The sequence below is a fragment of the Akebia trifoliata genome, chromosome 11 (assembly GCF_017979445.1).
Source record: "Akebia trifoliata isolate Shusen 1 chromosome 11, ASM1797944v1, whole genome shotgun sequence".
NCBI lineage: Eukaryota > Viridiplantae > Streptophyta > Magnoliopsida > Ranunculales > Lardizabalaceae > Akebia > Akebia trifoliata.
Window position 1 is genome coordinate 46896783 of NC_141385.1, and position 14891 is coordinate 46911673.

At 31.6% G+C, this 14891-nt stretch overlaps 1 protein-coding gene across 1 annotated transcript; it reads left to right on the forward strand.

The window, feature by feature from the left end:
• The first annotated feature begins 2642 nt into the window (after nucleotides 1–2642).
• LOC147392170 (GDSL-like Lipase/Acylhydrolase superfamily protein) lies at nucleotides 2643–6669 on the forward strand. The gene is made up of 5 exons (XM_086417242.1): nucleotides 2643–2964; nucleotides 3255–3385; nucleotides 3541–3774; nucleotides 5133–5379; nucleotides 6380–6669. The coding sequence occupies exons 1-5, from the start codon at nucleotides 2691–2693 to the stop codon at nucleotides 6568–6570; spliced, it is 1077 nt and encodes a 358-aa protein (XP_086273368.1). The 5' UTR covers nucleotides 2643–2690; the 3' UTR covers nucleotides 6571–6669.
• The last annotated feature ends 8222 nt before the right edge of the window (nucleotides 6670–14891 follow it).

Here is a 14891-nt window from a genome sequence, read left to right on the forward strand (position 1 = left end):
CAACAAATACTTTTTGTGGAAAATATATATTTTTTAGAACATTTTCCTAAGAAACTGATTTTCTCTCCAATTATAAATACCTCTTATATAATGCTCTTGATCCAATCCATTGCTACATCTATAGTTACATCATATAAACAATTTGAGCCCAAACTAAAGACCAACCATCTTTTGAAAATTTTCTATGTGCAATATACAACACCTACTAACACTTCTTTTTCTCTTCGAAGGAATTGATATTTCTAAATAAAACGTTTTTTTTTTTTTTCTGAAATCCATTACCACCTCTATAAATTCATATAAACAATTCGGGTCTGGGGCAAGATGGATGGGGGTCCATCATTTGGGCTATTGGGGGAGAAGGATAAGGTAATTAAGAAGTAGGGGTGTCAATGGGTCGGTCTAGTTTGGCTCCTAAGGAACTTACAATCATAACCATTATATTTATTTTGGTTCCGATTTTTATTGGTTTCGGATCCGATTCCAAAATAAATAAAATCGGATTCGCCAAAAAACTAAAGTACCCATTGAATCTGATTCTCAAGAATCAAATGAGAAAAAAAAAAAAGTATTTCAAATCATTATAAATTTTTTTTTTCTTTTTTAAAATTAAAAAATTATCTAAAAAATTATTAATTTAGTTATTATAAAAATATAAGTTAATGGTTTTTTCAAAAATAAAAATTCATCTTACTTAAAAGTAATAATTTTTTTGATAGAGATAGCTCATTTCAAGTTCCAATTGATAATTTATATGAAAAATTAAAAAAAAATTATATAACATACATTAATTTTAAAATAAAAAAATATTTTAATTTATCTATAATATAGTAAAAAATGACAAAATAAATCAGTTTCAAGTACCTGTTGATTAGAACCTAACGGTTCTAGTTCCTATTGCTATTCGATTCCATTTTAGACCAAACTCTAATTGATTCCAATGAAAAAAAGAACGGTAATTGAGATTTTTGGTTCTAGGTTAGATGGATACCCATTAACACCCCCTACTAAGAATAAATGCTCTCAACGTCCTCCCAACATCAAAATCATGCAATTGCGCCTGCCAACAACCCATTCTTATATTTTTTTTTGTGGGATTTTTTGTGTACGTGTAACCAGAAATGTTGTTTAGATACCACGATTGGTTGTTGTTTAGATACCACGATTGGTTGTTAGGTAGCCTACTTTTGCTGTCCCAATCAATATAAAGACATCCAATTAAATATTCACACCTAAATAGCTATCATTGGAAAATGGTGACAAAAAAAAAAATGATGGGGTGGTGCGCACATAACCGTAGATGCTTTTTACTCGTATATCGCAGAAAAGCATCTCTGTTAATGTAGATGCATAGTCACTCGAACCCAACAATACAGAAAATCTTGGTTGGTCAAGCCGAAAACTGACGAGTCCACGAGTCCACTCGGAAGAGTCAAATAAAAAATTGTTAAATTTAAAATATATATACATTAATGAAGTTTTTACTATTTAAATTTAAAATAAATAAAAATAATTCATTTCAAAAACTTATATGTAACTGAATAAGTCATCTGACATTACAAAAAATGTTACTTTTAGCGAAGGATATTAAAATTGTAGCTAAAAACCCACAATAGTGACATAAATACTATCCATCATTAAAAGTTAATGAATTTGATAATTGTTATCGAGACGGTCTTAATTTTCTGTCTAAATGTTGTTTAATAGTGATGGTTTATTATTTTCAACTCTATAAATATTATTATTAACATAAATTTCTGACTTGACTTGGTACATTTTCAATTGATTTAGTTGAGTCATCAAATTTACATGAGAGCAACTCCAACTGGTCCGTAAAAATCTAAATTTAGAAATAGAGACGTTTGACATTAACTCCAATCAATCAGTCTTTATTTTCGAGAAATCCTCTAAATCACTATTCGTGATGTCTCCAAATAAAAGATTTGGTGGAATTTTAGAGGGCCTCTCTAAATCGCTATTCCTATTTTTTAAACACTCCATTTTATCCACTTTTTTCATAAATATCATTTTTGACCTCTTTTCATAGAATATATGTTAAATACCATTTCCCTTTGTAACTTTTATAAGTGAATGAATAGTGTTTTAGAAAAGAAATCCGTTGGAGTTCCAAATTGGTTTCGAGGTGAACATTTTCTCAAAATTTAGTGAAGAAGCCAATTTGGAAGAAAAATTTAAAGCCGTGGGTTGGAGTTCCATCAAGTGTTTGGGCCGGCTAAGTCACCTTGAATTCAATCAAGCCAAGTTGAGTTGGTCCAGTTTTAAAACTATGGGTTATGCCTTAAAAACTATGTTTTAAATTTGGAATCCAGATGTTCCCAAGTTGAGTAAACTCAACAAATCACAAATCAACTCTAATTAATCAATTATACATATAAAATGACTAGGATAGAGATACCTCTCCTTGGAGACTATCTTCACAAAATTTTAACCCCCAACTGTAACAATATCTTGTCATACAAAAACTTAATTGCCATCTTTAATTGTAGGACCATTTTGTTACTCATTGCAACTCCAAGTCAAATAAGACTCATGTACCTCTCTTCACTTACCTAACAATATCAAATTTACTTCTATTGCAAACAGATTAAAAAAAAAATCCCTATAAAATGGGGTTCTGAGGGTTTCAAACTCATGTTCAATCTAAGTTGTAAGAGTAGCTTGAATCAAAGATGATGGTGAGGGCAGAACTTGTGGTGATAATTCTCACATTGGCCGCTGTGCTTATGAGCACACGAGCTTTCGATGTTTATCAACTCCGAAAACAAGCAGCTCGAAACAATGTCACGTGCATCTTGGTTTTTGGGGATTCAAGTGTCGATCCAGGCAACAATAATGTTCTTGCAACGACGTTTAAGGGCAATTTTTTGCCTTATGGGAAGGACTTCTTCAATGGTCACCCTACCGGCCGGTTTAGTAATGGAAGACTTCCCACAGACTTCATAGGTACTAATTATCTCCTTCTTTGCTTCCTCTCTTCTTTCAATTATTAGTACTACAAGTGTGTGCGCGCATGCGTGTAATTTGATTGTTTAATTATAATTAATTACACTTTAACTTTACTTAATACTTACTAGAGTTATCCTTATGGCCAAACGGAGTTGATTAGAGTAGAGGAGCAAGATTCGTTTAGCTGACCCCAAATCTTCGGGATAAGGTTTTGTTATTGTTGTATCCTCACAACCAAACTTGGCTTATCTTACAATAATGTATGTTATTATTTTTTGATTTTGCAGCCGAGGCATTCGGCTACTCAAAGATAATCCCAGGATTTCTAGATCCGAATGTGAATAAGGAAAATCTCTTACATGGTATTAGTTTCGCATCGGCTGCTTCTGGTTATGATGATCTTACTGCCAACCTCACGGTATGCCATCTAACCTTCAACATCACAGCTAAAAGCATGGTTTTAAAATTCGGTCTTATGTTTCGTCTCGTCTTGTCTCGCCCACCCACTGAGTTGGCTTGTCAAGCCCCGTGTGTGTGTGCTAACCCATTATTCTCTTTTGCTGTGATTTGCAGAATGTGTTGCCAGTTTCAAAGCAATTAGAGTACTTGAAGCATTATAAGATCAAGTTGAGAAGGCTGGTTGGAGTGGAAAGAGTAGATGAAATCATTAGAAATGCTATATTCGTACTAAGTATGGGCACCAACGATTTCATCCAAAACTACTTTATAGAACCAATTCGCTCCAAGCAATTCAATCTTAAAGAATATGAGGACTACTTGATAGAACGCCTGATTAAAGACATCAAGGTGGATTTCTTTCTCTAACCCTAATTATTTTTAAAAATAGTACGCTTTAGTTGATGTGGACCTATTTGAACTGACTCAATTAATTCTATCTTTATGTTTTTAAAAGAATCAAGATGATCTTTATAGAATTTCTCCTCCAATGAAATTAATAGGATCTATACAAATTATATCAGCATTTAAAGGATCCACAGGTCTAGTTGATCTTGACCTACCCATGGTTTTAAAATCAGGTATCTGCCCCCCATGAATATTGAGTTGACTCATCCTAGTGATCTCGTCTCGCCTAAGTCAAATCATTTAAATAGTTTAAATTTATTTAATATGATCGTTTTTTATAAACTCGGAATATCAGATAGATCAACTTGAATCTTGGAGGAGTCAATGTGCTAGACAATGCACATTGATCATTGCATCAGGTGCCTATGAAACTAGGATGACCAGTCTGAGTCATCCCAATTTTGGACGAATTTTAAAATCAGGGACCTACTTGAAGAACTTTAGTTAACTTTATAGCCAAAAGGAACAAGACACTTTTGCTCCCCCCTCTTCTGACAAACTTTCTTGACGTGGCTGTGCATAGAATACACAACTGCACATATTTATGGGGATGTGCAGTTGTGTATCCCAAGGACAAAAAAATCAATGGTTCTATGCAAAGCCATGTCAAGAGAGTTTGGGTGGAGTTTGTAAAAGGGGGAATTAGAAAATCATGACTCATAAAGAATACATCACGGGCACAATTTTCAAATAATTGTTTTTTATCTTCTCCCCTTTTGGGTAATACCCGTCGAACTTTATCGTCTTACTTCTTTTACCCTCTTAACATGTTACTCTAGTATATTACTATGTTTTTATAGATGATTTTTCTATGGCCTGTTTGAAATAGGGAGTTGGGATGAAATTTGGCAACTCACTTAAGTTACACTACACGTGTTTGGAGTATCCAACTTTAGGAAGTTGTAGCTCTCCAATTCATCATAACTCCTATATTTTTTAAGGAGTTACGACCCTCTACCTATGATGTGAGAGTTATAACTTCTTATTAAGTGAGAGTTGATAACTAACCTTGGAATCGATATGAAAAAATAAATGATTATGATGACATCACTAGATATATTGATAGAAATCTTAGATCTCCTAAAAAACTTGTATTCCCTAAACAAATAATAAATAGAGAAATCGTACTAATTAATTCCCATTGTTAACTTTCAAAGGTTATATCGGCAATTTAAGCATGCCCTTATTTTATTTTATTTTCTTCCAAATCAAGATTTCTAAATTTTATTTCTTCTTCTAAAATGCTTCATTCCAAAATTATCTCCCTCTTTGTAAGATCTTGTTGTTTGTTTAAATGATAGGAAATGCATGCCATTGGAGCAACAAGATTGGTGTTAGTTGGTGTTCCTCCATTAGGGTGTATGCCACTTGTAAAGACGCTAATGGATTCGACAGTATGCGTTGATACCCTTAACAAAGCATCACTCTCTTTCAATACCAGGACAAGAGAGAAGTTGGCCACCCTAAAGATGTCATTAGGGTTGAGAATTGCCTATGTGGATGCATATGGTATCATTCAAAGTGCATTGAAGAGTCCCATGAAATATGGTAAGTATACAAAATTTGGATTACCATAGTCATTATCTACATTCCATCTTAGTTTTAAAACTGATGAGACGGCTCAAAACTTGGCTGAGTTGATTCAATTACCTTTCAAGGTTACTCAGCTCCAAAACTCGATGAAACCAACTTGTTGAGTCAACTTGGAAAATTAGTCAACTAAACTCATTAAATCGGTCAAGTCAAGTTGAAAATTTACCAGATCAAAACTTGCTGAGTTATTCAATTATATAATTTGTGGAGACAAAATTAAATATTTTTATTTATTGAAGAAAGGTACTGATTACTTGCAGGGCACAACAGCTAATCGCACTCAACCTAAAAGTTTCCTTTTTTTTTTTTTAAATAAAAAAAATCCTATTAATTGCATGGGATGAGTTTTTGCGGTCTCCTTCAATCCACTTCAACATTCTCTATTCTCTATGATGTTGCCAATCATATTCATAGGCATCTTCTCGGTGTTTGTTTCATGCTTGTAATAGATAGAAGAAAATGATGATGATGAAAAAACAAAAACAAAAAAAAGAAAAAGAAAAAAGGAGTGCAATTTTTTTTCTATTTCTTTTTTGAATGATATACAAAGAATTAAAAAAATAATAATAAGGGACGGCTTAGCCTATCGCAAGCTTTGCATAGAACATGGAGTGCAATGTTCTACTTCTTTTCTTTTTTAATTGTAATCACAAGTACAAGAAGGATTTTTTAAGTGATGGAGTGCAATAGGTACTTGGCGATCTGCAACTAGTCGTCCTTAATTTAAAATATTAAAATCATTTTTTTTTTTTATAATTATTTTTTATAAATTAATATATTTTTATTTGATTCATCCTAGTGGACTCTGGAGTTTCAACTTGACTGAACTTGATAGATATTCGAGTCGAGTAAAGTTTTAAATCTATGCGTTCGATTTCTATATATATATTTTTTGAGTTATTTGAATTGCAAAGAGATTGATGGTGGTTAATGTTCATGTTCATGAAATTGGTAGGTTTTACAGTGACTTCCAAGGGGTGTTGTGGATCAGGAACTATCGAATATGGTGAGACGTGCAGAGGTATGAGCACGTGTCGGGATCCAACCAAATATGTATTTTGGGATGCTGTCCATCCAACAGAGAAAATGTATGGAATCATTGCGGATGAAGCTCTCAATTCCGTTTGGACTCATATATTGGGTTAAGGACTTGCTGCCATCTACATTGGCGCATAATAATTCTTCTTCTTTTCACACTTATATGATTGATGTTTGGATGTTATAAATATGATTGATGTTACGACATTTCTCTCTTAAATCCAATGTTTTCTTTTTCTTTTTTAGAAAAAAGAAAAAGAAAAAAAGAAAAAAAGAAAAAAAGAAAAAATAAAGATAATTTAAGGAACAATGATACATATTTTAACGTTTTTAATAAATGTAAATCGGTCCAACAAAAATGAACAAGGGTTCTACGAGAATTACGATTGCCAGAGCCAGACAGATTGGTGAATGTCCAGGAAAGTGCTTTTGTAGGGTCTAGAATAGCTTCCCCATTTTTATTTTTTGGAGCAGGGGGAGTGCTTGATGAAACATAGCTTCTATGGATTTTCGATCATTAATTTAAAGTTTTGGACATTTTGATCATTAGTTCAAAACCTTTGGTCATTATAATCTTAAAAAAAACAATCATTTATTTTGTGATTTCCAAAAGGAACCAATCGACCAAAATAGTCCAAGCGAAATTTTGCTTTCTAGGCCACATTTGGATTATAAACTCTCTGGGATTTCTTAAGACAAATGTATACTGAACGATTATTTGAATTCGAAAGTTGTTCTAGGCTTCATGAGCTAGAACCCCAAAAGTTGGGCAAACGCTACCTCTATCTTCTAAATCTAATACAATGGTTCAAATTAATTTTGGTTTGATCCCATGAGCTTATGAAATGGGGGTCATGGGTCCATCTTGAGGACTTGGACCAAGTCCGTTAAAAGTGATCGAACCTGATTTGGTCCATTTAAGACGTAGGAGTCTTCGGTCTTGAGACTTGGACTAAGTCCATTAAAAGTTATAGGAGATGAATTGGTCCAGTTAAGATATGGGAGTGTCGGGCTCACACAAAAAGACCCTCAAGACTCAGTTCTAGCTTCTTAGGAATCTGTATAAATTTATTTTAGAATCCAATTACTTGGGAATCATGATGATTTTCCCCCTATCTTGGTGATCCTTTGATAGAGAGCCTTGAAACATCTTTATGCTCGCTTAGATCCATAGCTCAGTTGGTTTGACACTTTGCAAAACAACTTTGAGATCATTGGTTCAAGTCCAGCTTAACCATCAATAAATAAAAAGAGACTCGTGTTTTCCTTTAAGGATATCTGTAGAACATGGTTGCTAGAACAAATAAAATAGCAGATAATAAAGCTGAAATGAAAGTAACGGCCGATACAAATCCAGAATGTGCATTGTTCCCAGAATCGGCCATCATCATCCATAAGCAGTTCTCGGGAACGTTATATGATTTTATCATTTTTAATCCAAAAATTATATTCTTTTCCTTAATGATAGTTTTCTAGGAACGTTATATGATTTTATCATTGTTCATGCTTTTTGATAAATCTCAAAACTTTTCTAAAAAGACATTTAAAAAAATAAAAAAAAAAGAAACTTTCACTATTTTTTATGACCAACAGCTTTGAGATATCTTTCTTCAATTAAAAACTTAACCTTCTATTTTGTTTTATATATTTATTGATTTAAATTTGTGGATATAAAGAACTCAAACTCTAAATTTGAGTTAAATCTCAGAGATAGTGTGTTTAGGAACTCTTACACAGTAAAGTGATATCAATTATCTTCAAGAAGCAGCATTTGCAGTTATTGAAATATGATGAATTATTTGATCTATTAATTAATTTCAAACAAAATATTTTGAAATCAATTTTTGTTCCAATCTTGCCGAAATCTAACTTCACCACCAGCAAGAGTAAAGAATAGATACACTACGAAACGGAATATAAGATATTGGTCATCATCATCGAAGCCTCTACCCAAAAATTAGGGGTTGGCTTAGTGAAACTTGTTACTTCCAATTCTTTTTAAAGGTATGTCTTTTGATAATTCAAGTGTCTTCATATCCACTTTCATTACCTAAATCTAAGTCATTTTTTAATCATATATAACGTTTTTATGTTCTTAGGTGATTTTAGGAGAATAGTCTCCCAAACGATTATACGTGGTGAACGTTATTTTCAAATGACATGGTGTAGGTCGGTAAAACTAGAAATAAGTACGGAACGATAAATATCGTAAAAACTTAGGGATTTCAAGATAAATAATGACCAAGACATGATAGTAATTTTAGTGGGTATACAATCCAATAAACAAGACAATCGGTGATTAAATAAATCACTTTCATCATTTATGTCCTACTATCCATAGATATGGAAAAATTGGTGAGGATGGGACTCATAGAATTAATTTTGAATGGATAAAGTTGATGAGCAATTAAACTAGAAGGAAAATTTGTATGAGACATTAAATAAGTACCAACTTTTGTCTACCCAAAATTCAAATATAATGGAAAGGGGGTCAACAAATTATTTTAAGACCTTCATGAATCCAAATGCTAGGATTTAATATGATAGATGGAGAGGAGCTCATTCATTTCAGTAAGAAATTTGTGTGCCACAGATTTGGCCCAATGAATCTAATAATTATATTATAATAAACAAAAAATGGGGGTTAGGATTAGCATTTAATATCATTGAATATATATATACATATATAACTACTACATTGTCAATATGAGCTCCCTAAAAATCCAAAATTACAACTAAAAAAATATGATTTTTCTCTATTTCATTTCCTAAATCCTAATCAATTGTGTCAGAAGAAGAATAATTTGAGTGATTCATCTCAACTCTATATTCTTGTAACATTGAGGCGCGTCCTTAAGCGTACTGAATGTTTTAACAAGGCATTGAAACGTTGACACAGCTGTGTTGATCTAAAACACAACAGATACCACAGCTCGAGTATGATCCTGCTAGTACCATTGATATACTCTTGCCTTGAAGGCAATGATCCACCAGATTCAAGATCTATTCTTGAAAGCTTATCTTTGCCCGGGAATTCAGATAAACAATAGAGAAATTCTATTGGCAAGCCAACTTTTACTTACAAAACACCAATCCTTCTGAATTATTATATTAAATAGTTATTTACAAATATATTGGAGTGTTATAAGTAAAATTCGGTGTGTTAATAGGAGCTCTCAAAATATCCTCTAAATGTAGTCCACTCTCTATAATTTGACACTTGAAGGATCTTCTAATCTTTAATTGTCATCAAACTTGATTTTTTTTTTTCTTTTTGAATCCAAGTCTCTGGTATCATCACCAACTTTACCAACTAAGCTAATTGGCACCTACTCAAACTTGATGTTAGCCCATCAGATTAGATATGGTCTTCAATTTTCGATCTTCAATCAAATTCATACACCGTTGTAGTGGAAGGTGGACTGTTGGCATGGAGAGACACCTACATCCATGTCCCTATGGTGGGAGAGGTTTTCAAATATTCAGAAGATACCAGTAATACATCAGTTATTTATGTCACATCATTGTCAAGGTGGGAACAACTAAGATCTTTACAAAATTTAAAAATTCACTTGGGGGCAACAGCGACCATGGTTTTAAAACTCGTGGGATACATTTTGGTATCACCACCAACGAGATGGATAGACCAGTCAAATGTATGGAAAGAGATTTAAAATCATAGTTCATTTTTTCTCTTCGTTGAATGAGATGACTCAAACGTACCGGAAAACTCATCCAAGACAACTCGGCCTCGTTCGTGGACAAGATGAGAAGTCAAAACGAGTTTTAAAGCCATGACAACGGTGGATTTTATATTTTGCCACTGTGCATTTTAAAATTTAAAATTTCTTCACTGTGATTTATGTTATGTGCATTTTAAAATTTAAAATTTCTTCACTGTGATTTATGTTATGTCGTTCCGAACACATATGAGGTACGAAGTCAGGATTTTGTCAATGTGAGAACAACAAAGATCTTTACAAAATTTTAAAATTTGTGTGAGGGCAATAACGGCAGAAATTATTTGTATGTTGTTGTGCATTTTAAAATTTCTTTAGGTGGCAGTCTTGCAGGTTATATAAGTTTTAGGATGATTTAGACATGCCCCCACAATTTGGACAACATTAGAGACACCCCTATGTTTTCAAACTGATGACAGCCCTCCTTACCTAAGTTTTTACCGGAAACTAACTGAAATTGACCTAAATGCCACTGCCTTTAACTTCATGTTGATTTTCTTCCCAAAAATCAGTCATCTTCAGTTTAAACTATTTCTTTAAAATCAATCATTTTGAAAATTGAAGCTTTTTACCCTCTTTTTCGAAATTAAGATTATATTTTCAACATTCAAACTGCAAGAACAAGACATGATTTTTTAAATGTTCAATGGAATTTTGGATAGAAAAATAAAGAATTTTTATAGTTTATTAAAGATGAGATTGAATTGGTTAGAAATAGTGATTCTAGTAGGGGTGCAACTTGGTCCTCGTTTAAACCGAGAACCAAACCAAACCGATAGCTTTGAGATGGTATGAAACAAGTTGGGTCTGATTTCGAGTAGAGAAAATGGAGAATCGATCAATTTGGTTCGATTCTCGAATCAAGCTAGTATATATATATATATGTATACTAGAGTCCACCCATGCCTTAGGCCCAGATATCCTCTTTTGGATTAAGATGGTAAAAGTGGAAAAAAATTAAAATTGGGTGGTGTTATTAAATTTTTTTGAGGATAAGGGGTAAAAAATGAAAAATAATAAAGTAAGTTAAATGAGTAAAAGATGAAATATAATAAAATTAGAGGGATAAAAAGAAAATACAATAAAGTGGACCTCAAAAAAATTGTTGTTGAATGAGATATTTATCCTAACTAGGTGGAAGCTTGTCCCCTGCAAAAGTGGGGCTATATGTATAAACCCCAAGGGGTTGGCCTTGTGGTAAGTTGAGCCTTGATAAGCTCCTCATGAAGGGTAGGTCAAGTGTTCGAAACCCCATGAAACAATGAATTTCTTGAGGTCACTTCTAGGGTTTAGTTGACCCTTGACGTAACCGATTGCACGTAAGACTTTCCAAAGCGATGATGCGTGTGATTGTGAGATTAGTCTCACCTGAAGAGATGGTATACCCACAATAAGCAAAAAAAAAACATGTTTTTTCAAATTTATAGAATATTGACAACCCATAGAACTAAAGTGAGCTTAGATTGATTTGATTCCAATGGCATTTTGGTTCGAGTGTGGTTCTTATTTAGTGGAACCAACAATTTGATTCCAATTTGACCTCAAATAAAACCTAGTTGCACTAGGTATCTAAGATTTAAAAACTTGAAGATTTAAGATTTTTAAATAAGATTCTTGGAGAAGTAGACGATTAATGAAATTTTGAATTGAAAAATCAAGGGTTTCTGCATAACAATGAAAAAGAGATTGAATAAGTAAGAAATAGCTAATCTTAGAGTTTGATAGGTTGAAGATTTAAGGTTTTTTTTATCCTTTTTCAACCCTAACATTATATTTCCTTCAACCTTCAAACCCAAATAATGATGTACTTTGGGTAAAAAAATCGAGGCATTTCTACATTTCATTGAAGAAATAGGTTGAAGATGAGATTCAATAAGTAGAAACTAGCAAGTTTTTTAGAAGATGAGTTGAATGATAAATTTTCTGGAAGAAAAAAAAAAAGGTTTTTTGGCTTGAGGTTGCATACAATGGCATTGCCATTTGGGGCATTTTTTGTTGACTAGGATCCGATACGGTATCTTATAAAATAGGAACGGTGTCTATGTGGCTCACTTTATTTGGAGTTTAAAACATCTCGGATTCCTAATCAGACTGCGCACACATACCATGTGCTTAATCTTCAATCAAAATGTACCCATAGACACCGTTTCTTTGTGTAGGAAGGGGACACCATATTGGATCGCGGCTCTTTTCTATTAGCCTCAAGACAAAACTTAAGTTAGGGGGCATGCCATCAGGGTGAAAATACATGGGAAATCTTTAATATTAACCAGAACATGGGAAGTTGGGAACTAAATCACCCTAAGTTTTATCATACAAGAATTAATTTCTTTGCTAGTGCTAGCTTGCCAAGTTGTTTAAGCGTTAATTAGGGCTCAAAACTTACCTTCACCAAATAATTTTTTATCACTAATCTCCTTTCTTTCCATCTATTGTTTAATATGGAATTTAAATTTCATCGAGATCCAAACTGTATAAATGTCAAAGAGTACTATTGGTTTCAAATATCATCCAAGATCATGTATGTTTTAATTAAAATAATTATTTTATTTTTTAGATTTAAATGTATATTATGGAAGTAAAATATGATTTGATCACTAAACATTTTCCGATCCATCTTATAAAAACTAGCCTTATTAAGTTAGTAAGGATTTCACCCTTACTAAGACTCTTTGAGCTCACCTTGTGGTATCCAAAAACATAATCCAAAGCTTCAAGGTAGCAGAAGACAAAATTCTATGAATTTCCAAACAAAAAAAAGATATATTATTTTCCAACGTTGAATTTTAATTTTAAATTTAGGAGTTCAATGAATCTTCGGTGGTCATCCATTTTCAAAACCTTGGATGAAGCCTGTTTTTTTTTTTTTTCGGATTTGAATTTTTCCATGAAATCTAGATGGCTGTGGTAATAGGATTGCCAATATGGTCATAGTCACAAAGTTGGAGTACAAGATTAAAATGGCAAGGGTAAACTTCTGAAAAAACATAGAAAATGGAGAAATAAACGAGACAAAAATGATGAAACACAAAATATATTAAAAATTATGAAAAATGTATATATCTAATGATACATAAGACATTTATTTTAATTTATTCTATATTTTCAATATGACATGTTCTTAAACATAATTATACATGTTATGATGCAAAAAAAAAAAAAAAAAAGTTTACCCATCAACATGTCAATCCTATATCTTTTACATTTATAAATTTCCAAGATCTTTTATGTATTAAATCCCACATAAAAAAAGGTGTTTAGTTTATTTTAATTTTTTTTTGGATAAAAACGTGAAATAAATTTATTAAAAAAGTAAAATCGCATTTAAAACGAGAAAATGTGATTTTTTTTAATCATTTTAATTGTCAGAGGTATATGATGTGTTTTAAACACATTTTTTTTTTCTTTAAAAAAAAAAACATCATTTTTTGTTACTATGAATAAGATAATCCATTTTTGCCAAATGACCCTCAGATCTTAGTAATACTTAAAATCTTACTAAAGAATTTTTTTTCTATTAATTAAAGGATTTTTGAAGATAACATAATAAAAAATGGATACTTTTGTAATTTTGAAAATTAAGCAATGTGATAAGACGATTGTAGGTAGGAGTATCAATGGGTACCCATTTAACCGAAATCAAATCGGAACCAGAACCAAAAATCCTAGTTTTGATTCCATTTTTTTTTTCGAACCGATTAGAATTGGGTCTAAAATAGACTGAACTGATAGGAATCGAAACTGTTAAGTTCTATCTGACGGGTACTCGACATTTAGTCTTTTTTTTATAGTATACTATACTTGATTTTAAAGTATTATTTTATTTCAAAATTAATATATGTCATGTAAAGTTCTTCAATTTTTCATATAAACCATGGATTGTATCTTAAAATGAGTTATCTCTTCTATTATTTATTTATTCTTAATTTTAAAGAAGATAAAATTTTTTTTTTTTTTTTTTTAACATTAACTTATATCTTTAGTATAATAAATTTTAACGAGGTTAATAATTTTGTCGATATTATGTTACTTTTTTTAAACGAAAAAAAGTTTTATAATATTTTTTTCTCATTTGATTCTTGAGAATCGAAATTGAAAAACATATAATGATTATGATTTTAAATGCCTTAGGAGTTGAACCAGAACTGACTCATTGACACAGACACCCCTAGCTGTAAGTTGCAATTATCTTGATCTTTACCAAAATGACCATAATTATATTAAATTTAAATATAAAAGTGATGTCATTCACGACAAACCAAATTTTGGTATCCAACCACTTCTATTCTACCTTCTCTCATTGTAATAGTAAAAAATTTAAAATTATTTTCATATAAATAAATAAGAGAGTTGCTATTGGCACCTCAACTTTTACTTATTATATCCTAATTTCTTAAAATATATATCACTCCTCAATTAAAAATTAAAATATACCCTTCAAACATTACAAAGATTTGACTCAAATTATAATCCTAACATTACCAAACATTATAATACTCATTCAGACAATTTCAATACTTGTTTACAATTATGATTAGGTTCATTTAAAATTATAAACACAAAAAATAGAAATCTAATAAAGAGAGAGAAAGGGTTTCTATTTCTATTGACATCTCAACTTTTACTTATTCTCAAACATTACATTCACTTATTTTCTTTATTTTTAATTGAGATGTAATAAGTAAGAGT